This window comes from Myodes glareolus, chromosome 9, assembly GCF_982192425.1.
Source record: "Myodes glareolus chromosome 9, mMyoGla1.1, whole genome shotgun sequence".
In the NCBI taxonomy this organism is placed as follows: Eukaryota; Metazoa; Chordata; class Mammalia; order Rodentia; family Cricetidae; genus Myodes; species Myodes glareolus.
In genome coordinates, this window is record NC_142034.1 from 102930879 (window position 1) to 102955943 (window position 25065).

A 25065-nucleotide genomic window follows, 5' to 3' on the forward strand; every position below is an offset into this window, starting at 1 on the left:
CCGGAGCAGCTGGGGGAGGGCAGGGGTGCAGGCGGAGGGTTGTGCAGCAGGGAAGTGCTCAGGGCTACTGTTTGCCGCACTGATGTATACAGGCTTCCAGTGGTGTCTAGCATGACGGGATGTCTCCATAGTGAGCAGAGGGGGGACGAGGAGGGTATTCACTCTGGTCTCTGTGAGCTTGGTTCCTCTGACTGTAAGTAGTCTCCCACTCTCCACAGGATTGGGGGATATTTGCTTTTCCAGAAGAGGAGGCCCATTTGGCTTTAATACAGTGGCCACCATCTAAGGACCTTTGCCTCCAGCCTCAGGTTGGGTTTTATTAATGTTATGGTACCTCTCCCAGCTTCAGTTCTAAGGGACTGCCTCTCTCCATCCTGCATTCTTGTGGGATGCTTGTCTCCTGTGGGCAAGGTGATTAACCCATAAGGAACTACTGTTAAATTACCTAGCACATGTCACACACCCTGCACATCCCTTCATCTAACAAGACTGTCCTTGACTACCTGGCTGGAGTACAGGGCTGTAATGCCAGCATGTGGAACTTGAGGCAGGAGGATTGCTCCAAGTCCACGGCTATCCTGGGCGATATACTGAGTTCAAGTTTTGCCTGAGCTACAAAGTGCATCCAGGACAGTCTAGGTTTGGGGCTATAAGGTGAGACCCGTCTCCTTTCCCCCTGCAGATCCGCACCATGTACCAGAAGTTGTATAGGAGGTGAGGTTGCAAAGTGAAAGAAAAAGATGGCCCTGTCTCAAGGCATTTAGAGGGCAGATGGCCCTGTCTCAAGGCATTTAGAGGGCAGATGAACTCAGTCTGGCCTCTGTCCTGAAGTTTCTGACTCTACAGATGGGGAAAGCTCAGGAATTTTGCGTGTGTTTGAGTCTGGCTCTCCCGTAGGCCAGGTTGGCTTCAAGCTCACTACGTAGCCGAGGCAGGTCATATATGTATTTCAAGTATTTCATACGATTCTATTGTCAAGGTAGCAGCAAAAAGTGGCCATAAGGAATTATACTAGGGTGCACACTGGGAAGGAAAGGACGTGGAGGAGACTCCAGTGTTAGAACAGGTAACGCGGTACTTGAGTGCCAGACTGGGAGCTACGAAGGCAGCTGTGGGCAGGACCATTGGTGCTGGTGGAGAGAAGAGCATGCGCAGAAGGTGCGGGCAAGGTAGAGCCCAAACACTGGAGTCCGAGGAGCCGTCGGAACTAAATAAAGCCTGCCTCACAAGTAGCCGATGTGATTGCCGTGTGAAAGGGTCTTATGTTGAGCACAGACCAGCTTTGAACCTCAGGCTCCTGACCAGGTTGGGCAGACTCAAGTCTCTCTCCCAACTCCTGTTCCAGCTCTGGGCCCAGACAATTGGGAGGGGAATTCGGAGACAGTCTTGCGTCTGCCCAACTTCATCTGCTAGGAAGCTCCACCGTGCCTATGGCTTCTACCTGCTGAGCATCTCACTTCCCTTCGCTCCTGCTGTTCAGTGGGAACCTGTTATCAGATGCCATGACCAAGACGCATCTTCTAGCAGGCAGAATAGGAACCTCATGTGCCCTCTGCCCACCCGCTCTCACTCAGGCATTGTTTGCCCAGATGCTGACGGAGAAAACACGGGTTCTGAGAGCCTAAGAGTCACAGGTCCTCTACGCATCCAATCACATGGCTCAGCCAAGATCCCCACCCCACCACCTCACACACCCTGCAGCTTCCTCCTCCTGAGGCTGGAGTGTGGTAAGAGGCCACACAGGGATCCGTGCCCAGTGCCCATGGGGCTGGGTTTGGTTGGCAGGGTGCTGACAAGTGCTCAAGTCCTACTCCAGGACATGTCAGGGTGTGGTGCAGGGGCCAGTGGAAGAGGGCACAGGTGTATCTCACTTGTGTATAGTGAGGAGGGCCTGAGACCTAGCTACTGATATCATTCTTTTTTTAAGGTGGTATATTTTGTATGTGTGTGTGCGTGCGTGTGCGTGCGTGTGTGTGTGTGTGTGTGTGTGTATGTGTATGATAAAATGAACCACTTTGTGTTCAGAAGATTATTGGGGTAGGTCTTCTCTTTAAACGTTTATGTAGGATCCAGGGATTGAATCTGGGTCACTAGGCTTTCCCAGCAAGCACCTTTACCTGCTGAGCTATTTCACCAACCCCAAATGAACCATTTTAAAGTGTATTGTTCAGCACTTGGGAGGCAGAGGCAGGCAGATATCTGTGAGTTCGAGGCCAGCCTGATCTACAGTGTGAGTTCCAGGATAGCCAGGACTACACAGTGAAATCCCGTCTTGAAAAATAAAAAACAAAGAAAAAAAAAAAAAGGTGTGTTGTTGAGTCACACCTACAATGTCATGTGAGCCTCACCACTAGCTAGCAGCAAACCACACTCATCACCCAAATATGACCCGGGACCTGTACCTGGGAGGCAGCTGCCTCCACCTCCCCAGAGAACTTTAAGAGCACATGAGGGTTGGGCCAGCAAGTTGAAGTGTCTGCTACACAGGCAGTGATGTGAGTTCAGGTCCCAGAGCCTGTGTAAAGATGGAGGAGAGATGCTCCACACAGCTGTCCTCTGACCTCCACAAGGAGGCCACGAACCTGCTCTCCCCATTAGTAAATAAAACATTTAAAAATGAGCTGGGTGAACCTGACCCTGTGGACAGCAACTAACCTCCCTACCTAGTTGTACCAGGTCTGTCTCTCCATGGTAGGTAAGGACAACCCCAAATGTGGAAAAGGGACCATCACCCAAGAAAGTAATTTTCTCTCACCCGTATTCTCAGCTAATGGGTCTCCGTCATCAGACATCACCAAACCCAAGCCCAGCAAGGACGTATGTGACATCCTATGAAAACACACGTGCCACCAGCTGCAACCCCACCAGCTGTATGGTGCTGAACGGATGGGGCCAGCAGCTCCTTGCATGCCCCTCTCAGCTGTCCTGGGTACCCACACCCCAAGCCTGCCCTTGGAGGAGTGCCAAGAATGCCAAGTAGTACTACTGGGTGGGGAGGAGGGAGAGTTGGCCATACCTCAGGGACACAGAGAATTCCATCCCTGGGCACGTCTGAGGTCACCTGGTATCAAGAAGGTGCAACCAGAGACTGGAAACCCAGCCCCCTCCCATATCAGACGAGGAATGTTCTGTATGTCTTCAGGGGAGGAACCGGAGTCTGCAGCAGTCTTAGGAATTTCAATTGTGTTCTGAACCCTCCACCCAGCCTGCATGAGGGGGGCACTTGTCTAGAGCACTTTTGGACCCGCGGGAGCGAACAGCCGAGACTTTGTGTGATGGTGACTCACTGACATTTCTGGGCCAGGCTAAACAACGCAGACACTTTACTCTAAGCTGGAAGAAGGGTGGATATGTGGAGTGTCCAAGGGGAGCAAAGGGCCATCATCCCCACTGTTGCAGTGGGCAAGTAGCCTCACCTCCCTGTGCCTGTTTTCTCAACTGTAAAGCGGGTGGGCTGTGCCCATTTCATGGGGTGAGTGTGGGGTTACCTGGCCGAGTCCAGCCCTTAGCAACCTCCTCATAGTCAGGCTGTTAGCACTGCTCGTGACTACCGCCTGGTGTGGAGGGAAATGGAGAACTACTTTCTCAGGTCAGCGGGTAGATAGGGCTGTGGTGCCTGCTCCTTCACAGAGCCTATGTAAGTACAGGTTGTAACTATGTAACAAACTGTAACTAAAACCCTGCCACTGGCCTCGCAAACAATAGCCTTCTTTTATTTGGAAAGCTGAAGTTGGCTGTTTATACCCTGGACAGGTGAATCTAGGCTGAACTCTTATCTTCCTCATGTATTTATTGTGACTATTGGTGCTATTTCTGTACTTTGATTTCTGTAGTTTTGTTTCTTAATTACATTTATCTATGTGCATGTGTGTGTGTATCTGTGTGTGCCAGAGCACACATGTGTGGTGGTCAGAGGGCCACTGCTACCAGGTGGGTCCAGGAATTGAACTTGGGTCATCCGGCTTGGCAGCAAGCACCTCTGCCAGCTTAACCATTTTGCTAACCCTCATATTTTTTTTCTGTTTTACAACCAGCCTTTATCGGTGTTCACGGACTCTTTCCCACGGCACTACCGAGAGGTCAGCTCTTTCTGCAGGTCCAAGAGCCAGGGCTTTAAGAAGTGCACAGATGCCTTCTGTCGGCAGAGTCTCCGCCCACTCCTTCTCACGGCTTTGAGAGTTAACTCGTCTTGCTTTTAGACTTCAGGTCCTTGGTATGGCTATGTGAAATACTGAACTTCGGCCCTCTTAATCTGTCTTCGGCCACTGACGAAAGGACACCTGCGTGCACACAGTTCCACAGGGGCACATCTTGCAAGCATGCTGGAGGCCACAGTCGGGATGGCTCGCCTTTCCCCCTTCATGCCCATCCACCCAGTGAAAGAGAAGCGCTGTCTGTCTAGATGAGCAATGGAAGAGAGAGTGTGGCCAAGTTCAGGAAGGACAAGGAGGGGACACCAATGGGACTTGTGAGTGATCCCACTCGGGATGAGGGAGACCACAGAGCACCCCAGCACTGGATGGAGCGAACAGGCTGCGGTGGACTGTCACTGCTGGGATAGTTTAGTCTGAAGTGTCCCCTCCAGACTCAGGTTCTGAATGCTCAGTTGGTGACAATATCTTGGAAGGCTCCAGAACTGTGGGAAGTGACACCTGATTGGCAGAAGTCCATCATTAGGATGAGGCCTTCCAATCTGGCTGGCTTCCTCTTCCCAGGCCCACCATGGTGTGCTTCACACATTCCACACAGAGCCATTCCGCCATCTCTTCCCTGCTATGATGGATATGTCCTCTCTTGAGTCACCTTCTCAGGTATTTTAGTCACGATGATGTAAAGGAACTGATGCACGATACACAGGAGGGGACTTTGGCTCAGTGACCAGACATGAAGGCTGAGGCCTTGTTCACACTGGGTCTGGTGAGGCTTCTCTGGAGCAGAGCAGGCTGCATGGTGGAGTTTCAGATCTGATGTCTCTCCTCTGACTCAGCCATCGGTAGAAGAAAACCCACATCTTCAGGAGGTGTGTGATACCCGTCTGCCAGGAGAGCCCAGGGCTGGAGAGCAGGCTCAGCAGGTAATGGCATTTGCTGCCTAGTCTGACATTTCTAAGTTTGAGTCCCAGGACATACGTGGTAGAAGGAGAGAACTGACATGTTGTGCTGTGTGTGCGCGCGCACGCACACACACACACACACACACGTAATAAAATATGCTTTTGTAAAAGAGCCACTAGACTCCCCAGCTACACAGAGCTGCTTTGCTCCCCAGAAGGGGAAGGCCTGTGAAAATACAGCAATCACATTTGGAGTTTGGCACAGAAACACACCATGAGCAGCTCACACAGGAAAGTGTGGTGCCGTGGGAGAGCCAGCCAGGCCTGTTCTCCACCCAAGTCCTGAGTATCTCCGGCTCAGAGCCCTTGGCACTCGCCCTTTGTGTAATGACCCACCCAGTGGGTCAGGGAACCAGTGTTATAATTTGAAAAAAAGTGATGCATGACAGAAAGACGCCATGCGACAGAGCTCAGGTGCAGGCTTCTTTTTTTTTTCATTTTTTTCTCCCTCAGGAGGAAGGAAAATGAATGGGAAAAGTGAGGAGGGAGAGGGAAGACTAGCCTTTGGGGACGGGAATGGCAGAAGAGAAGAGAAGAGAAGAGAAGAGAAGAGAAGAGAGGAGGGGAGGGGAGGGGAGGGGAGGGGAGGGGAGGGGAGGGGAGGGGAGGAGAGGAGAGGAGAGAAGAGGGAGGAAGGGAGGGGGGGGAGCGGGGAGATGAGACATGGGCAGGGCCCTTTTAAAGGGGAACACAGTGGATGTGCACAGGAGGTGCTCTTCTTGGCTAAAGCTGAGGACATACACCCCAAGATCAGGCCAGTACAGATGCCCCAATACTAACACCGAGGGCACATTCAAGTCCCTTCTTTAAAAACAAATAGGTTTGACTGCATGCATGTGCACCACATGTGTGCCTGGTGCCCATGAAGTTCAGAACAGGGCATCAGTTCCCCTAGAACTGGAGTTATAAATGGTTGTGAATCACCACATGGATGCTGGGAATCGAACCCAGGTCCTCTGGGAAGACAAGCGCTCTTATCTGCCGGGCAGTCCCTCCAGCCCCTTAAAGTGTTTTCTTTCTCAACCCTCGGGACTTGAATTTTCCAGAGGCACCAGGCTTTTTCCATGTCTCTTTCTACCTGTCCCCCTTTAAGACAAGAGCTCATATACATCAAGCTGGTGCTAGATGCCATGTGAGGTGATGACTTCGAACTTCTGATCACCCTGCTCCTGAGGGCTGGGACTGAAACATGCTCCCCCACAAAAGGCCACTTTGTGTTTTTTTCTGTGCACACTTTTGCTTGCATGAGCTGATGAACACCGCATGGCCTCAGCACAGAAGAGGAGACATCCACTCCGTTGGACCTGGAATGGCAGGCCCTTGAAGCCCTGTGCCCTACAAGAGCAGTATGCTCCCCCAACTGCTGAGCCAGCCCTCCAGACCCACCGTACCCAGTTCTGTGCGGTGTGGGAGGGTGGAGCCCAGGGCTTTATGCATGGTGGGAAGGCACGTCAGCCAGTGAGACTTTCGAAGCAGGACAAAAAGAAGGAAGGCCTGTGGCAAGAGCAATACCCAAGTCTGTGTCATCCGTACCAAAGAATATGGGTGGAAGGTACACATATAAACTGTTTCTGCCCTTGAGGCAGGACTACCCAGCCCTGGGTAGCCTGGAATTTGCTCTGTAAACCAGGATGACCTCAAACTCACAGAAACCTACCTGCCTACCTCTGCCTCCTGAGATAAAAAGTGTGGGTCACCACAACCAGCTCTCCTCGCTTTTTTACGAAGTCAAATGTGCATACATATGCATATAACTTCAGCCTTCATTTTCAAATGCTAGCAAGGATTCTTAAAAGCTTCTAGAAATAGGGCCTGGGCCCATAACCCTCAGCCACCTCAGTCCCCATACCATGAATTTCATCTCTTTCCTCATGGCTCTTCACTTTTCTTTCTCCTAGAGTTATAGCACCAGTTCTGGTCTTCAGGAAAATGCTAAGATGCTGGACTCAGGTGTGTGCCCAAGCTCCCAAGCACTCAGATGGCAGAGACTAGATCAACAAAGCTTGAGTCTAGCAAGGGCCGCCTATCAAGACCCCTGTCTCAAAAAACAAAATAATAAAAATGTGTCAAGATCATGAAAAACAAGGGAAGATAGGATACTAGCAGATAGAAAGATAGATAAACAAACAAACAAACAAACAAATGAGATCCATTCTAACCCAGTAGAATGTGCATCGGATTCTGGATCAGAAAGAGGAAGTGGATGAGCAAACCAGTGTGATCTAATAAACTCTGGGATTTAGTAGACTGAAATGTGTAGACATTAACTTCAGAGTTTGGCAGACTCTCTATAACATCTAAGATGCCAGTTATCAGAGGCTGAACGTGGTGACAAAGCCCTTAATCTCAGCGTTGGGAGGCACAGGCAGGAGAGTCTGAGTTAAAGAACAGCCTGGGCTACACAGTGACACTCTGTAGCAAGAAGACAGACAGACAGACAGACAGAAAGTTCAGATACACTGGGTGAAATTCGGAGTTATGGATTCCGAGTGATGGAGCCACCACGTGGATGCTGGGGATCGGACCGGGATCCTCTACAAGAACAGAAAGTGCTCTTAGCTGCTGAGACAGCTCTCCAGTCCTGAGTCTTTGTTGCATAGCACAGGCTACTCCAGGCTAGCTGGCCTGGGCACTTCCTGGCAGTCCGGTTTCTGCCTCCCTTCCAGCTGTGAGAGGCTAGCGTACCACCTCAACTAGCTTTTTAACGTAGGTCCTGGCTATTTTGCTTGTGCAGCAAGGGCTCAGCCTCTGAACCACCTCCTCCGCCCAACTGTGTTACTGTTGCACTTATCTATATAATCTGAAACTTCTGGGAAATGAACCCGGAATCTTAAGCATGCTAGGCAAGTAAGTCATCAAGTCTGATCGATCCCCAGCTGATATTCTGAATATTTAAATAGTGAGGAGAGGAAGGACAGAGAAGGGAATAGAGGAGAGAAGAGGCGGGAGGAAGGAAGCCTCCAGCATTCCTGGGGATGCCCCAGGGCTCCAGGCTCTGCCCTTGAGTAAACCCTTCTCAGGACCTCCCACCGATCCATCAGCCCCAGGAACTAGCTCAAAGAGATTTGCTTTACTTCGGTTCTGTAGTTTCACATTTTCATGAAGATAGGAAAGGGAGAAAATGACTCTTTTATTTTCTTTTTCAGTTTTTTCCAGCGTTATGCCATTTAATAAACCGGCGCAAAGCAGGAGCCTGAGCAGGAACAAGACGCAGAGCCAGCACAGCCCGAAGAGCTTCCACAAGGGGCGGAACCACCGCAAGTGACTGATCCCCCGCAAGGGGCGGATCCCCCGCAAGGGGCGGGGCCTCCACAAAGTGCTAAGCCTCCACCAGAGGACCTGCCGCAGGGGGCGGGGCTGACACAAGGGACAAGGCTGGCGCAAGGGCCTGCGCAGACCCCAGAGCAGGTATAACCCACCAGGCGGGGAGTGCTGGGGAAGACCTTGCGCATGCGCATGCACTTTTCCTTGTCGATGCACAAGGTGTTGGCCTTGATGGCCAGTTCGTGCTCCAGCCGGGACTTGGTCATCACTAGCAGCTGTAGCGTGTCTTGTGTCTCCCGCAGCCTCAGCTTGAGCGTCTGTAGGGTGTCGTCTATAGTGAAAACCTCGTTCACGAGCCTGCGGTGGGGCGGAGAGAAACATCAGTTGACACTCCTTTCAGCCTCGGGTGGCCACAACACTGCAGTCCTCAGCCCTGGAGAGGAGGACAGGTGGACGCGCACCTCTGGGAGGGTCACCCAGGCTGACAAAGCACAGAAGCAACCGATGGGACAAAAGGCAGGATCTGACAATAATTTAACCATGGGTTTGCCCCCAGGACCTGCAATCCCTCTCTTGCTTCTCCAACCTGAACTGAAGACAAGAGTTCACACCAAGTGTCCACAGCAGCGCTCTCCATTATGGCCCAGAAGAGGGAAAGACAAACGTGGCATAGCCACACTGTGAAACTGTTCAGTGTAATGGAAGCCACGGTTCATCTGTGTTTTTGTCTCTGAGACGGTGTCATTGTGCTGGCCATAGTGACATCGTCTCCAACTCCAGTGCTCAAGCTGCCCTCCTGGCTAAGCCACTCAAGCACACCTGACGGATTATGTGACTTGTTTTTGCCTTGCTTTTGCCCCCTCCCCCCACCTTCTCCTTCCCTCTCCTGTCCTGGTCTCACATAGTCCAGGCTGACCTCAAATTCTCTACACAGCTAAAGGGTGACCACTTGGAACACCTCTTCCTCCTTCCTTCACCTTATAGGCATGAGTCCTTCTCTGTAAGCGTATTGTTTTTGTTTTAGATTTTCAAGAATGGGGTTCTCTGTGTAGCCCAGGCCATCCTGGAACTTGTTCTGTAGACCAGGCTGGCCTTGAACTAGATCTGCCTACTTCCTCCTGCTTCTGCCTCCCAAATGCTAACATTCAAGGCATGTGCCACCATCACTTGGCCACGTCAGTAAAACACAAGGCCTAGCCTCATTTTCATATGAGACCAGGTGCATGGTGGCTTTTGCTCAGGTCCCTTTTCCAGCTGGAATACACATCCATGCTGCCTTAACTCCTCTTGGATCATAGGTTCACATCTCAGAGAATTATGGCTCCTAACCAGTGGAAGCCATTGCCCTGGAAGAGAGCCCCTCGCAGCAACCCACAGACATGGGCCAACTGACTCAGCTCAGGCACAGTGAAAAGACCCCTAGAGACATGGGGGAGGTGGTCAGAGGCTGGTCCCCACGTTGTCTCATGTCTCACCTGTCTCCCCAGGCTCTCCGAAAGTACTGACGAGACCCTGAAGGGGGAGTTCAGATTACAGGGAGAAAAAAGATGAGAGTGAATGGGCCCCGTGGGGGCCAAGGAGAAGAGGTTCCACAGCAGAACTGCCACAGGGACTCTGGGCTAGTCATGCTGCCCATGTGTGACAGCCCAGGAGCCATATGGGCTGAAGAACACCTGAAACATGACTTCTTGATTCAGAAGCTGATAAATAAATTAATTAATTAACTAAACCCTCTATTCATTCAATTCATAGTCTACATCTTAAATTAGGCTTTAAAAATTTTTACAGACAAGGCCTCATGTAGCCTAGGCTGGCCTCAAACTCTGTGTAGCTAAGGATGGTCCTCCTGCCTCAGCCTCCTGAGCATTCTGTGCATAGTTTCTGTGGGGACCAAACTCAGTGTCTCATGCACGCTAGGCAAGTGCTCTACCAGCTGGACTGCATTTTCAGCCCATTTCATTTCAAAGAAGTTCAATTTAGGGGGATGGGGTTCAGATGGCAGAGTGCTTGCCTGGCTGTGTAGGGCCCCGCATTCAATCCCCCATTCCACATAAGAAGAAAGGCAAGCAACCAAGCCAGCAGGAAACAAAGAAGAAGAGGCCAACAAATGGCTCCAGGACTGTGGCACCCACCAGAAGCCAGAGGGAGGCGTGACCCCCGCCTGATGCTCCTGAGGCTCCATTCTGGAGACTCCCACCCCTCTCTGTTGTCTTAGCTAGCAGGGTAGGCGGGATCTAGCCACGCAGGAAGGACTTGGGCTCTTTGCGGAGAGAGAGGTTGGAGATGAACAGGGCTGCAGACAGGCACCTCTCCCATCAGATGCTGCAGAGAGATGCCAGAGCTGTCTGTCTCTGCTGCCAATGTCTTCTTGGCCTCGCAGAGGAAGCAGGAAGGTTTCCTGAGCAGAGAGGCAGCGCTGGTGGGTGAGGGAGCTTCAGAGAGAGACTGTCAGGGTGCAATCCAGAATGCAGCCCTCCATCCCGCTCACAGCTGAGATATGAGACTGGGAGTCCTGATCCCTGCAGGGTCCGGTTCCCAGACTACAGCTGTCCAGACGGGATTGAAGATATTTCAAAGAGAGGCTGCATCTCTCACTTTTGGACCACATGACTGAAACTATAGTTCCCAAGAAACAGATTCCCTCCCCTAGGAGGTCATGAGGGAAGGAAATGGCTGAAGGAAAAGCTCAGGAGATTTTACACAGCTCTAATAATCTTATCAGACCGTCTTGCTGGAGAGTCGGGCTCCATGATGGGTGAGACCACGCGGTGAGTAGGGCTGCCGTACAGTCCTCTTCCCTCTGCTTAAACCTTAGCTCATTTCAGGACCCTGAAGATGGATTGGGGCGGGGGATGGAAATGGGCCACACCTTGTAAATCTCCAGTCTAGTGTGTTAGAACTGCCGGGGAGAGCCCAGGCTCTGATGCTTTCCACAGTAACAATGCCGTCTCTGAGACCCCACTCTTCTCTTCCTGGACCCCAGGAGCCCCACCCACCTCCACTCACTTGAACTGTGGTATGTCCCTGCAGAGCTCCACGTTAGGCCGTCGGGTCCTGCACGCCAGCCTGGTCTGCGCCACCTTCAGTGGGCACTCCTTGGCCATGATGGCCCTCTCCAGCAACATGATGGTGTTCTCTGCCTGGAAGATCTCCTGCAGTGTCTGTGGGGACCAGGAGACTGTCACACACCCCTCAGAATTCGCTCACCTCCTCTTCTTGGGGAAGGCAGGGAGCTGAAGTCACTTCGGGGGGCCTCTAGCCTTTAAATTTCTCCTTCCCCAACCCTGAACCCCTAGGGACAAGGGACTGGGACTGGGATGACCTTGGGAAATTGTTGCCACTACTGCAGGTCACTGGATGCTGCTGCTGGGTCAGTACCAAGACAAATTCTGGTTTTAAAACTCTGCTGGAGTGAACCACTCATTGTGGGACGAGAGGGAGGGGAAATGACAGAGGAAAGAAGGGAGGTGTGGGATGCCCTTCTGTCTATGTGTTTCTTTTTATTGGTTAATGAATAAAGCTGTTTCAGCCAGTGGCTTAGCAGAATAGGACAAGGCAGGAGTTCCAAGCAGATAGAAGAGAGAGTAGGCAGAGTAAGGAAGAAGCCATGTAGCTCTGCCAGAGACAGATGCTGGATGGAACTTTACCCAGTAAGCCACAGCCACGTGGCAATACACAGATTAATAAAAATGGGTTAATTTAAGATATAAGAGTAAGCCAGAAATACACTTAAGCTATTGGTCAAACAGTATTGCAAATAATATAGTTTCTGTGTGGTGATTTTGTGGTCTGTGCAGCTGGGAACAAACAAGTGTCCTCCTACTACAGCCTGATTTCAAGATGATGACCATACCTCCCGTCCTTCCTCAGTTCTAGAATGGAGCCCATGGTTGCTCATTTCTCCACATGCTCCCCACTCCCAACTACATGTCTTGATCAGACCTGTCTGTGGGTTTTCCAGAACACTGGGGGTTTCCAGAACCTTCTGCTATGGCTCACTGATGATTCATGCCCAGGGCACATCTGCCCAGGCCCAGGTGGGTGTTCCTGCTGCCAAAAATTGTTCTCACAGCCTCTTATCTAGCCTGTCACTCAGCCGACTGTCTTCATCCAAAGGGAGAATAAAAAAGGTCCCACAAGTTCCACTGAGGTACAACTCCTGCCCAGGCTCTGGAAGCCTGTGTGCCTCCAGAACCCCCAGTGGGAGACAGAACCTCCAAAACTCTGTGGAGGACTGTGACCCCCAAATGTGGGTTGGCCAGTGGCTGGAACTTTCCTGTTGAAGAGGGTCCTGATGTGGCCTTCCTAGCGAGCGAGCGTCTTCTGCCAGGCATTTGTCAAAGGTGATGAATGGCAACGGCACAATCCTGCTTTGAGATCATCTCTGGTCCAAGCATGTAAATATCACGTATATTTGTAATGACACATTAAATGAAGACTCACATATCTGTATCTAATCAAAACGGGCCTTCTGGAACGTAGAGAGGGCAACTAGTGCTACAACCAAGTCAGCAAAGACGTGAGCAAGGCACTTCACATGAGCAAGGCCTGCCGAGAGCATGTGCAAATCATAAACACACCAGAGGAGGAAGAAGGAGAGGAAGAGGAGGAGACGGAGAAGGTGGGGGGGGGGGAGGAGGAGACAGCTCCCACAGTCTCAAGAGTAAATTGTAAGGGGCCCAGCAGGAACCGGCTAAGGGGCTGTGTTAATTGCTTGCTGCAGGTGGGGATGTGGTAGTTAGGTGTTTGTCCCAGCAGGGAGTCCCAAGCAGGGTTGAAAGAACCACGGTTTGTTTGTTTCTTTGTTTTTAGATTTTTGAATGGGGATCAAGAGGGAGTCCTGCAAGAGAACTGGCCCAAGGGAGCTAGCCCTACCCAGGGCTTGCAGATCTCTGGGAGAAATGTACAGACAACTTTGGAATCAGATGCCCAGCGTTATGCTCTTTCTCCAATGGCTTAGACTCTGCAGACACCCCAGGCACCCATGGGACCCAGGAGGCTTCAAGAGAGGAGAGCCTGGGCAAGTTGGCACATGCTCCTCAGTGCAGAGCCTCAAATCCCAGGTACTTACCAAACATATGTAACATGTGCACACGTACACATAGAGTGTCTCAAACCCTACGTCCTCTGAAGCCACCCACCCACCTGTCCCCAGAGCTGTGACATCCCCCACATTCATAGCAAACACAGCAGGCTGCAGGGCATGGAGTGCACTTCTGTAGCCCCACCATTTCAGAGCCCTGCCTGGACTGTTCTGAAAGCTGGTCTCGGCAAGAACAAAGAAGAAAACGCAAGTAGGCATTTATCACAGGGCTTTTGCCAGAGCTTTCCTCTCAACCTGAGGGAGTCCTCTCAGATACACACAGGCTCACCTCATCACCCCCTTCAAGCTGTGGCTGATATGCACCCCTTAAACAAAGCATCAGAATTTTAACAAATGTATGAGTTCCTTTCTTTCAGACACAGATGTGGCAAGGCCCATTCGAGTTTACAATCACAATCAGAGCAGAGGTGGACGCCCAGCAGTTCCCACCCCTCCTGGTTACACTACACTACACTACACACACACACACACACACACACACACACACACACACACACACACTCATGCCTGGTTGCCTGGCATCTTGGCCCCAGGCTCTGTGGGGCTTCCCTGGAATGTTCATCTCTCTGTTCCCACAAAGCTGGGGAAAAAGCCTCCAGGGCACAGTTTGGCTCATCTCAGAGATTGGGCGGGGCCTCTGGGGATTGGGCCTAAGGGGTCACCCCATGGGAGGAGTCTTGGCGTACTGGGTCAGGCAGCTGCCCGGCCTTGCTGACTATGGCTGGGAGCGGGAATTCAGTTGGGAAAGCGTGTGAGGGAAAGAGGGCCCCTGCTTCACTCCTCTGCTTCCCCGCAAGGCAGGGTGCTTCGATGCCAAACAAGCAGGCCAGGAAAGGAGTCTCAGAGGGCCGTCTTGCTGTGTGACCCTGTGAGGTTCCCAGCCTCTCTAAGCCTAATGCGACCTGCACGCGACATCTGTAGAGTCCTTCCTAGTTGCCAGATCCTTCAGGGTACGTTTTCTTATGTACCCTGGCAGAATTACAACAACCCACTCAGGTTAGTGGGCTAAATGAGATAGTTTGTGGGGTGATTAATCCTTTTGTTGATGGGTCTGTACAGAGGGTGCTCAGAAAGCTGGTAAAAACATCGCTGGATATGTCTGTGAGTGAGCCCTAAAAGACGGTTCCGTCAGGCTCGGTGGGTCCAGTGGGCATGCCCAGTGTGATGAGTGGGCCTCATTTCATCCATCAAAACCCAAATTGCATAAAAGTACAGAGAAAGGGAGGGTTCTTCCTCCTCTGGCTCCGAGGCCAGTGCCTGCCTGCACCCAGGTCCTTGCTTTGAGACTCAGGTGGGATTTTCATTGGTGACACAAACCCATTTCTTACTTGTGGGGGAGTAAAAGATGGTTTACTTTGAGCTAAGTATCTAGTGACCATTTTCATATCACAGTCATGAGTGCTGTGCATTTGTCAAAGTCATCACTGGGAACACCATGTTCGCGGGTCCCAGCACAGTGGGAAGCCTTCAGAGTGGGAAGGTTGCAGAGGCTGCCTGAGGGCCATCTAAGCTGCTGGACTGGGAGGAGCTGGAGGTTTACTAGGCTGATCCCAAAGGCTTCAACTGGTGATTACAAGGATATTAGCTCATACATGAGGCGGGCAGTGGATGCCTGCTAAGGAGACTGCAGATAGTCCAAGATAATTGGGCCAGCTCTCCACAACTGCAAAGCCCCAATCCACCTATCAGCCGCATAGACTCTTCCACAGGTGTAGATCTGGGAGCTCCAGTTCCTCATCATGGGGGTGGGGGGTAAGCTAACCACTAGTGTCCCTGGGCATCCTCTCTCTCTCTCTCTCTCTCTCTCACATGAGATCTCGGACTTGCACTCAGCCTGTGCAGCAAGTGTTTCACCCAACTCTGTAGTGTGGGCTGGCCTAGAACTCATGGTGATCCTCCTGCCTCAGCCTTCCAGGTACTGAGGCCACAAGTGTGCACCACCATATCTGGCTATATCTTCTTTATGTCTTTAAGTCGACCCCCTTCCAGATGGTTCAACTTGGCCTGTGTAGTATAAGGGCTGCCAGACTACATGGAGATGGGTATGGCTGTGTTCTAATAAAACTTTACTTATACAACCAGACAGGGGCCAGAATTTAGCCCTTGACCTATCCGTTCGGAACTCTCTCACTACAAACCATCACGACATCAGGAGTCGTGACCCCTCAATGATACAAAGCTGCTATTCCTCACGCTTCTGAGATTCAGAGAACAGTTATTCTGGACCAGTGGTTCTCGGCCTTTGTAATGCAGCCCTTAATAAAGCTCCTTATGTTGTGGTGACCCCAACCATAGAATTATTTTCGTTGCTACTTCCTAACTGTAATTTTGCTACTGTTACAAATTGTATTGTAAATACTTTTGGAGATAAAGGTTTGCTGAAGGGATCACGACCCACAGGTTGAGAACTGCTGCTCTAGATCCTTCTAACTCTGAGTGAGGGCCAGCGACCACTGAGTTCTGAAAGCTTGCTGGAGAGGACACTGTCTGACCCCAGCCTAGACCTGCTGCCAGGATCTGCATGCTAACAAGGCCCTCAGGTGATTTGCCTGCATGTTCAAGGGCACAGCTGGGTCGGACGTGTGTGGTTTGAGGCAGCACTTCTGCTAAGTGTGGTCTTGGCAAAACCTGAACTTCTCCCAGCCCCAGTTTCTCCATTTGCACCTTGGCAACAGTAACAAGGCTGGGAGGGGGGTCTTTGTTTTCTCCCCATTCCCAACAGGACCCTATAGGAGACCAGTCGTTGGCAAGCTCCCCACAGTGGGAATGCTGGACTCAAAAGCTGTGGTTTAAGGCAGAGTGCGTGCACAGTGCACAGACTGCACACAAAGCTCCAGGTTCCCAGGTTCCCTCTTGGCACTGGGAACACTGTTGTGCAGTGTGGAAGGTAGAAATCCTGACAGCTTTAGATGAAGCCGACCTTTCGGGGCAGAAAAGTGTGCTGCCCTTCCTGCTGGACTCTAAACCATGGTGCATGTGGCGGAGCTGCCTGCCTCGGAGAGCTCTGTCTGCCTCTTGTCTTGTGACAGCAGAACAAACCCCCAAGGCCAGAAACTGAGTTTTAAAGTGGAGAGGGAGCTGGATTTAGCTCCAGCTGGCTTTTGACCTGCGCCAGCTTTGTGCAACCTTGCAAAAGTATTGTTTTCCAATTTGCATGAAGCCAGGGGTTTCCAAGGAAATGCCTGGCTTGACCCAAACAGACCCCCCAGATTCAGAAAGGGGAAAGAAACCTGGCAGAATTGGGGGGGTGTCAAATAGTGGGACATTTATAAGTTCACCCAAGCCTGGGAGCAAAAAGTAGAGAGAGAAAAGGGCTCAGGAACACTGCCAGCAACTCATGACATGGATGGTTCTGTACCAGGGTCCTCCAACTTGAGTTCTTAAATGTGAGCATCCAGGGGCGGGGAGGGAGGTGCTCAGTGGTGCTTGCTGCATGAGCCCAAGGACCAGAGTTCAGATCTTCAACGCCCACAGAAAAAGGTGTAGTCCTATGCCTGCTGTAACTCTGTGCGGAGGGGGCAGAGACAGGAGGATCTGTGGGGCTTTCTGGCTGTCATCCCAGCATCACGTTCAGTGGGAGACTGCCTCAGGGGAATAAGGGGGACAGTGACAGAGCAGGATGTGACAGCAGTTGTGACAAGACAAAATGTATGCAAACTCTGACCGACACTATCAGGAGTAAATGTGGGTTTTAAATGACTGGTCAAATGGGCACATACAAGAAAGCCCTGTCCACAGCAATGCCAGAGAAGCACTAATGCCCGCTGTTACAGTCTCCGGTAGGGGTCCTAAAATTCCTGGTGGATTTGGGAAATGAATTGGGGTGAGGCCTACAAGACTCTTTAGCAGGTAAAGGTGATTGTAGCCAAGCCTGAGGGCCTGCGTAATGGGAGGAGGGAGCTGATTCCCACAGCTTTTCCCTGCCCTCCATAGACGTGCTGTGGTGTGCCCCTCCCATAAGCAAATAGAAAACCAAAAAGAAATCGGGTGGGGGTTCTCTCTGCTGCTCTGGAGAAAATTCATGGAAACCCACCATCTCAAGCCTTCGAGAGAATCTCCTTAACACAATTTTCCTTTTCTCTCATCTCTCTCCCTCCCCTCTGATGCTCTCTCTCATCCATTCTTCCGTCCATCCATCCATCCGTCCATCTATCATCTATTTCTCCAGGGTCCCACACAACCTAAGATGATCTCAAACTTATACAAAACGGAGAATGACCTTGATCCTCCCAAGTGCTGGGATTACAGGTATGGAAACATCTCCACCACCACCACACACACACTTGCCTAGGTTATTTGTAGCACTGATAATCAAACCCAGGGTTTCATGCACACTAGGCAAGCACACTACCAACTGAGCTACATCCCTGAAAATTTTTGAGAGGACTGTAGCAGGCCACATCTGGCCAACTGTGGAGGACTGAATGAGAGTGGCCTTCATAGGCTTATATTTGAATGTTTGGTTCCCAGCTGGTGCACTGTTTAGGAAGGATTAAGTAGGGCCTTGTTGGAGGAGGTGTGTCACTGAAAAGCCCATGCCAGGTCCAACCTGTCCTCTTTCCCTTCCTCTCCCTCCCTGCCCCTCCGCCTCCAGCTTGCAGATCAGGATGTAAGCTCTTAGCTACTGTTTCAGAGCCATGCCTACCTGCCTGCCACCATGTTCTCCACCCAATTAAATGCCTTCTTATAAGTTGCCTTAGTTACAGTGTCTCTTCACAGAATAGAAAGGTAACTAAAACACCAACTCAAAGAGACTCCTGGACTTAAGGTTGGCCATTTTTATTCCTCTAACATACAGCTAGGAGGACACATGCCATCTGTCACCTGCCTGCTTGTCGTCTGCCTCCTGAATCTTCTCTTGCCTTCCTATTCTGCACAGCGGTGAGATTATTGCTTCCTTCTCATCCTCCACTTCTCCCTCCTCCTTCATTTTTTTAAAAAAAATATTTGTTTGTTTGTTTGTTTATTTATTATGTATACAATATTCTGTCTGTGTGTATGCCCACGGGCCAGAAGAGGGCACCAGACCCCATTACAGATGGTTGTGAGCCACCATGTGGTTGCTGGGAATTGAACTCAGGACCTTTGGAATAGGAGGCAATGCTCTTAACCTCTGAGTCATATCTCCAGCCCCCTCCTCCTTCATTTTGACCTATGTATGTGCCTATAGTGTGTGTTTACATGTATGAACGCTCATTCGCATCTGTGGGTCATGTGGGTGTGTGGTGCATGTGTGAAGTTCATGCTAGATGCCTTCCTTGATTGCTCTTCACTTCATTCATCCAGGTGGAGTCTCTTATGAAAGCCAGGTTCTCCAGCTTGAACTGCTCTAGACACAGCTTGCTTTGGCGACCCTGTTTCTGATCACAGGGGTCCACCGTGCCTGCCACACTGTTCTGTGGCACCGCAGATCAGACCGGTCCTCATGCTTGTCCAGTGAGCTTTATCCACTGAGCCACCTCCCCAGCCCTACAATTCACAGGAACTATTTCCAAAACTCCCCTAGCTGGACCCAAATCGAGGCAGGTGCTGCATGCTTTAGTCATTCCGCTTTTCCTTCACGGGTTTGCTTCTCTATGTTTTAATTTATTTTTTGAAACTGTATGTGCACGGGTATTTTGCCTGAACACCACATTGTGCAGTGCCTGAAGTAGTCAGAAGAGGGCGCCAAGATTCATTAAGACTGGAAGTACAGATGTTTGTGAACCTCCAGTGTGGGTGCTGGGACTTGAACCCAAGTTCTCTGGAAGAGCAACCCATGCTCTGAACAATAAAGCACTTCTCCAGCCCCTTCCCACAGTGTTTAGAGCTAAGACTCTTAACTCATATTGAGTGTGGTGTTTAGAGGCCAGGCAGGGCCAGGCCAGCAGCTCTGCTTCCCAGGATGTGGCCAGATTTAGAAAGCAGTCGTCAGTAGCTTGGCCCTTCACCCCAGCGCTGGAAGGGATCCGGCTGCTTGGGAAGCACAAAAGCATTTCCCATCCACAGAAATCTTTCTGTCAAACAGAGGCCAGCAACAAGAGTTGGGCCTTAGCTCCCTACTGTCAGCCCTCAGACTCCCCGCTTTCCAACCCAGTTCCCCTGCAAAGAGATTTTGCTGATGCTAATAGCCCTTTGAAAGTCAAAATGCCAAGGACTTCAACTGAAAAAGAAGCCTTTTAGGGTTTAAACTCACAACTCTCTGTGGTCTGGTTAAACTCTTTCCATGACTAGTAACTTTCTTTCTCCATTGTTCCCTCAGTCCTCCCTTCCCTCCCTCTCTCCCTTCCTCCCTTCCCTCCCTCTCTCCCTCCCTCCCTCCCTTCTGCCTTGTGAGTGCTGGAATTATGCCACTGTGCCCAATTTATACAGTGCTGGTGACTGAACCCAGAACTTCACACACGGTAGGCAGGCCTTGCACCAACTGAAGCACACCCCCAGTCCTCGCTCAGAATCTAGCACAGATGAACAGTCTCTCTCTGCTATATAGCCATCTACTCAAGGCTCCAAACTAGTGGCCAATTAATCAGTGGACTTTAAGGTTTGAAACACAGAGTGGGGTGATCTCAGAAGTACACAGAGAAGGTATGAGAGCACAGCAATAACTCAAGCAACTCAAGAGGTGGTCCTTTCTGTCGGGGTGGGGCGAGAGGACTGTGTGAGCCGGAGAGAGACAGAGTCTGGTAGTGAAGAGCATGTAGGGTGGGAGACAGAGGCATCCAGGAGGCCTCTAAAGTTTGCAACTGAGCCCTTGGAAGTTGAAGGCCCAGGAAATTCCTGGAACTGTCTGGAAGTTAGAGCTCCACTGAGGTAGAGAAGGCTCTCAGTGGAGCAAGCGAGAGAGTGAATGTCCTGGACATGGGTTTGGATACTGTTAGATAGAAAAGGCCTCTTAGAAATCCAAGTGAGGCTTGGGGTGGCCTGATGGGTAAAGTGCTTGCCCACAAACTTAAGGACCTGGGTTTGAACCCCCAGCACCCAAGCAAAAAGATAGGAATGACCGTAATCCTCTGGGGAAACAGAGAGAGGAGGACCCCCAGGGCTAGCTAACCAGTCTACATGAATAGGGGAGCGCCAGGTTTGATGCCTTAAAAGGTAAGGTGGAAAGTGATCAAGGAAGATAGCCGACGATGACCCGCAGCTTACACATGCATGTATGTATGTTCACCTGCACACACACACATACATGCATACACACATGCATGCACACACATACAGATATCACACAAACACATACTCACACTATACACTACACACATACACATATCACACAAACACATGCACAGACTACACACTACACACACACCACACAGACACATGCACACACACCACACAAAAACGTACACGCACACTACACACACAAACCATTAAGACACCCACATTCACATGCATGCACACACAATACACATACATATACACACCACACACACACTACATACACACTACACAGACATATCACACACACAAGTCACATAGACAGACACATGCACACAACATACACATACATACCATACACACACACCACACACATACCACAAACACATAGAAAAAGAACATCCATGTGCAGGTGTGGGCATGCAGCTGGGTGTGGGGCTGTGCAAAGCAAGGTGGCTGGAGCTGTGACTCAGCAGCCAGGGCTGTAATGCGCTGTGGAAAATAATCACCTTAGGGAGGGGAGAGAAAGATGCAAGCAGAACGCTTATATTGAAATTCTCAAAAATAAAGGAAAAAGGAAAGAATCAGGCAAGCCTGTGTGTGGTGTATGTCTGGAATTCTAGAATTTGGGAACCCAAAACAGGAAGATCATAGTTTTAAAGCCAGCCTGGGCTACATAGAAAGTTCTAGGGAGTCTAGGTTATACAATGTATCTCAAAGAGAAAAGAAAAAAAAATCATTTCCCTCTCCCCTGCCATCACACTGCTCTTCTTGCTAATGGTCACACCCATCTGTGTCTCCCGTGTCCTGAGTGTAGGCAGTCCACGGCTTTGTCTGCAAGGAGGGAGCCTTAAGAGCCAGCAGAGAAACAGTCTGATCTCGGGCAGCTGATGGCGGCTGGGCTGCTGGCATGCCTGGCTCACCTTTGTGCCACCTCCCGATGACCTGACCCCAGCGAGGGGGAAGTGATGTTTAGATCTAAAGGCTGCAGAACCCCACGGTCTGTGTGACAAGATAGCCTGGCCTGGTCCCTCGAGGAAGAGAGAGAAGGTGAAGGAGGGAGGAAGACAGCTGCTTTGAGTTCATCTGGGTCAGCACGCATTGCTTTTGGTCCTCCCAGCCAGAGCAGCTCCGGTGGTGGAGGCAGCGGCTGGTAGTACAAGCATTCGTTCAGAATACAGATTCCCAGGCTCACCCTCTGGCTCAGCCAGAAGCACCACAGGGAGTGCACTATGCACAGGTCTATGCCGCATGCTCCCACCTATCCCACTGCGTTTGCCTCACTGTGTACAGGTTACAGCAGGGTTAGCTAACTCGCTCCAAATCCATCCATTTTATTTTATATGTCATCATTAGGGTTTTTTGTTTGGGTTTTTTATTATCTTTTTAATTGCATTTATTTGTGTGGGGAGGTGGGAATACAAATGCACGTGTGTGGCCGGCTCACGTGGGGCCTGGAGAGGGAACTTGGGTCAGCAGGCTAGATGACCCTTACTCATTGGCCATTTCCTTAGCCCACGTGTCCTGTTTTTGTGGGTTTTGTTGTTTTGAAAAAGGGTCTCATGCTGTATTCCAAGCTGGGTTTGAACTCACAGTAATCCACCTGCCTCAGCCTCCCATGCACTGGGGTTACAGGTGTGAGTCTCCACATCCAGCTCAATTCACTTTAGGAAGGAAAGAAAGTTTATTTTAAACTGAAACTTCCTATCGCTATCCTTGGTATAAATGAAACGGCATTGCTGGATGTACAAAGAACATTAACAATGCATAAAATGAGACAAAGGCTGTGTGCTACTGGAACTCTAGTTGGGTGCTGCGGCACACCTGCACCCTGAGGGGGCTACTGATAGGAATGGTCCCTTGGCAGAACACATCAAAGGTAATCCCGCTTGCCAGAATCTGCCTCCCACACCTTCAGAATAAGTACTCTTTGTTTTTGTTGTGAAGACAGAGCCTCATTAGCCCAGGCTAGCCTCCAACTCCCTGTGTTACCCAAGGATGACCTTGAATCTTTGATCCTTTCGACTCCACTGCCTGAGTGCTGGGATCATCACACAATGGAATGTGCCATCACGCCTGGTTTCAGGCAGGCACTTTCGATAGCAGGGTCCCTGCCCCCAAACATCCTCCTCATGGGGAGATGTTCTGTGAGACTGGACGGTGGGGCTGTGCCAGCTCTGCCTTCTCAAGTATCTAAGCCTACCTTTCCCCTTGTCTCCCATGTCACCCTTGTGTGTGGACGGCCATTCTCTCTCACCAATGCCTTCCACAGTCTCCTGATCCTCCTATGTCTGTTCTTGATTTCCTCTACCAGAGTGAACCCAATACCTTCCCCTCAATGTCCCCTGCAGGCTCCCCCTGTCTCCGGGGGAAGCCACCGCCTTACTCAGGTCCTTCTAGGGCTTGAGTGCTCCAGTCTTTTCCTCCAACATCACCCCATGCATCTTCTGAAATTCTTTCTTCTCCCCTATCCAGCCTTGGCCTTCTTCTTGACTCCGTGTGTGTGTGTGTGTGTGTGTGTGTGTGTGTGTGTGTGTGTGTGTGTGTGTATGTGTGTGAGACGTGTTTGCAGGCAGGCACAGAGGTCAAAGGAGGGAACTGGGTGTCCTGCTCTGTCTGTCTCCACTTTATCCCCTGAGACAGTCTCTGCTGAACCTGGCACTAGGCTGATAGCCAGAAAATCAGACTAGGAGAATTCTGGAAAGAGGAAAGTCAGGGATTCAGTCACCAGTCAGATGCGGAGGAAGCCTGATGAGAATGCCTCACTGATAAAAGGTACGAGGGCATATGGATAAACAGACAAGAATTATGGATTAATTTAAGTTATAAGAGCTAGTTAGTAGTAAGCCTGAGCAATAGATCAAACAGTTTATCATTAATATAAACCTCTGTGTGTTTCTTGGGGACTGAATGGCTGTGGGACCGGGCAGGACAGGAACTTCTGTCTACATTCCTCAGCATGGGGTTACAGCAGGGAGGGACTTGTATGACTTGGGATATTCAGGGTAGGCTTTGATGACAAGTGATATTTGAAGCAAGAGTTAAAGGACATTTTAAGCGTTGATCAAGAGGATTCCTGGGGAAGAGTACTCCGGGCAGAGGAGAGAACAGGCAAAGGTCCTGAGGCAGGCGGTGGGCAGATGCATCTGGGGACACTGGGGACAGGGAGGGGCTGCAGCAGACAGCAGCAGGGATTGAGGCTGGAGAGATGATGAGAACCAGAATGCAGCAGGCCTGTGTGCCGCCATCCAGATTTTCCTCAGCGACGCAGGAGCCATGCAGTGTCAGGGCAGTGGAGGGCCCAGATCATTCCCATGTGAGCACAAACCCGACGCCAGCGCCTTCCCTTTTACAATGTCCTGTTGAAGGCGGCCACTTGTGGAGGCCAGAATAGATGTCAGGTGTTGTCCCCAATTGCTCCCCACCTTAACTTTTGAGGCAGGGTCTCTCACTTAACCTAGAACTCAGCAATTTGGCTACACTGGCTCGTATAAGACCCCAGATTCCCCTGCCTCTGCTGTTCTCGTGTTCGTGTTGCAGGCACTCACTGTTGAGTCTGTCTCTTCACGTGGAGATTAAACTCTGACCTTCACGTATTCAGCCAATGCTTTGCCGACCTAGCCGTTCCCCAGACCCATCCCTCGGTCTGTTTTTGCTGTAAACACCCCTATCTGTCTGTTGCACCCATGGAGGGCCCCACTTCTGACTCATTCCCTGATGCTTCCCTCATTACAACTTGCAACTATTTTCTAGAAACTTGTTTTGTCTGCGCACCTGGGCCAAATGCACTCAGACGTGGGTGGCGTAAATTGCACTAGTAGCTCCCATCAGCCTCTGTCTGCAGCCCACTACACCACGGGCAAAGAGGTACATAGCAAAGGGGCTGCTTTGTAAACAGAAATTCAGGGCTCGTCCCTCCAACTTCCTCACACCCGACAATGAAGAATGATACCTCTAAGTCACTCAGTGTAAATTCTATACCCACCACTGCTCCCCAAACTGACTGTAAGCTACCTGCAGATATGCAGCATGTTTAAAAGCCAGCACCCCACCCTCGCCCACTTTATTCCTAATGCCCAGTGTGGCCTCCAGCAGCCAGGGTGCAATCTGCGTTTGTGTTGAGCAGGGGAAATCAAGTCCATGCAGGAAGGATACCCCAGAAGTGTGAACTGATACATTTTGCCCCAATTAGAGTAAAGAGAGGGTGTGTTGTCTTGGAAGAAAAGGAGGTAGTGGACAAAATTGAGCAACCCTCTAATTCAGAAAGCATCCCACCCTCCCACAGGGGAGCACCCTCCCACAGGGGAGCACTATACTACAGAAAGCCTTAGAAAGCCAGAAGTTTTCTTTTCAAAAGTGCTACTGTGGCCAACAGGATGTGCTGGGCCTCTCAGAGACAGTGGTCAAACTCAGCTATGTGGTCTTCAGATAGAGAAGGCAGGGTGCCAGG

At 50.7% G+C, this 25065-nt stretch overlaps 1 protein-coding gene and 1 long non-coding RNA gene across 2 annotated transcripts in view; one reads left to right on the forward strand and one right to left on the reverse strand.

The window, feature by feature from the left end:
* Positions 1–3275: 3275 nt before the first annotated feature.
* On the forward strand, positions 3276–10106 carry LOC146892817 (uncharacterized). The gene is made up of 3 exons (XR_015003484.2): positions 3276–3472; positions 4035–5074; positions 8260–10106. It is a non-coding gene; the product is annotated as an uncharacterized LOC146892817 (long non-coding RNA).
* Positions 8225–25065, reverse strand: part of Tekt5 (tektin 5) — a 35320-nt gene continuing 18479 nt past the window's right edge. The window contains exons 6-7 of the mRNA XM_048433187.3: positions 11384–11538; positions 8225–8734 (exon numbers count right to left, since the gene is read on the reverse strand). Of these exons, the coding sequence (XP_048289144.1) occupies positions 8281–8734; positions 11384–11538 (609 nt within the window). The 3' untranslated portion in view covers positions 8225–8280. The remainder of the gene's footprint in view (positions 8735–11383; positions 11539–25065) is intronic.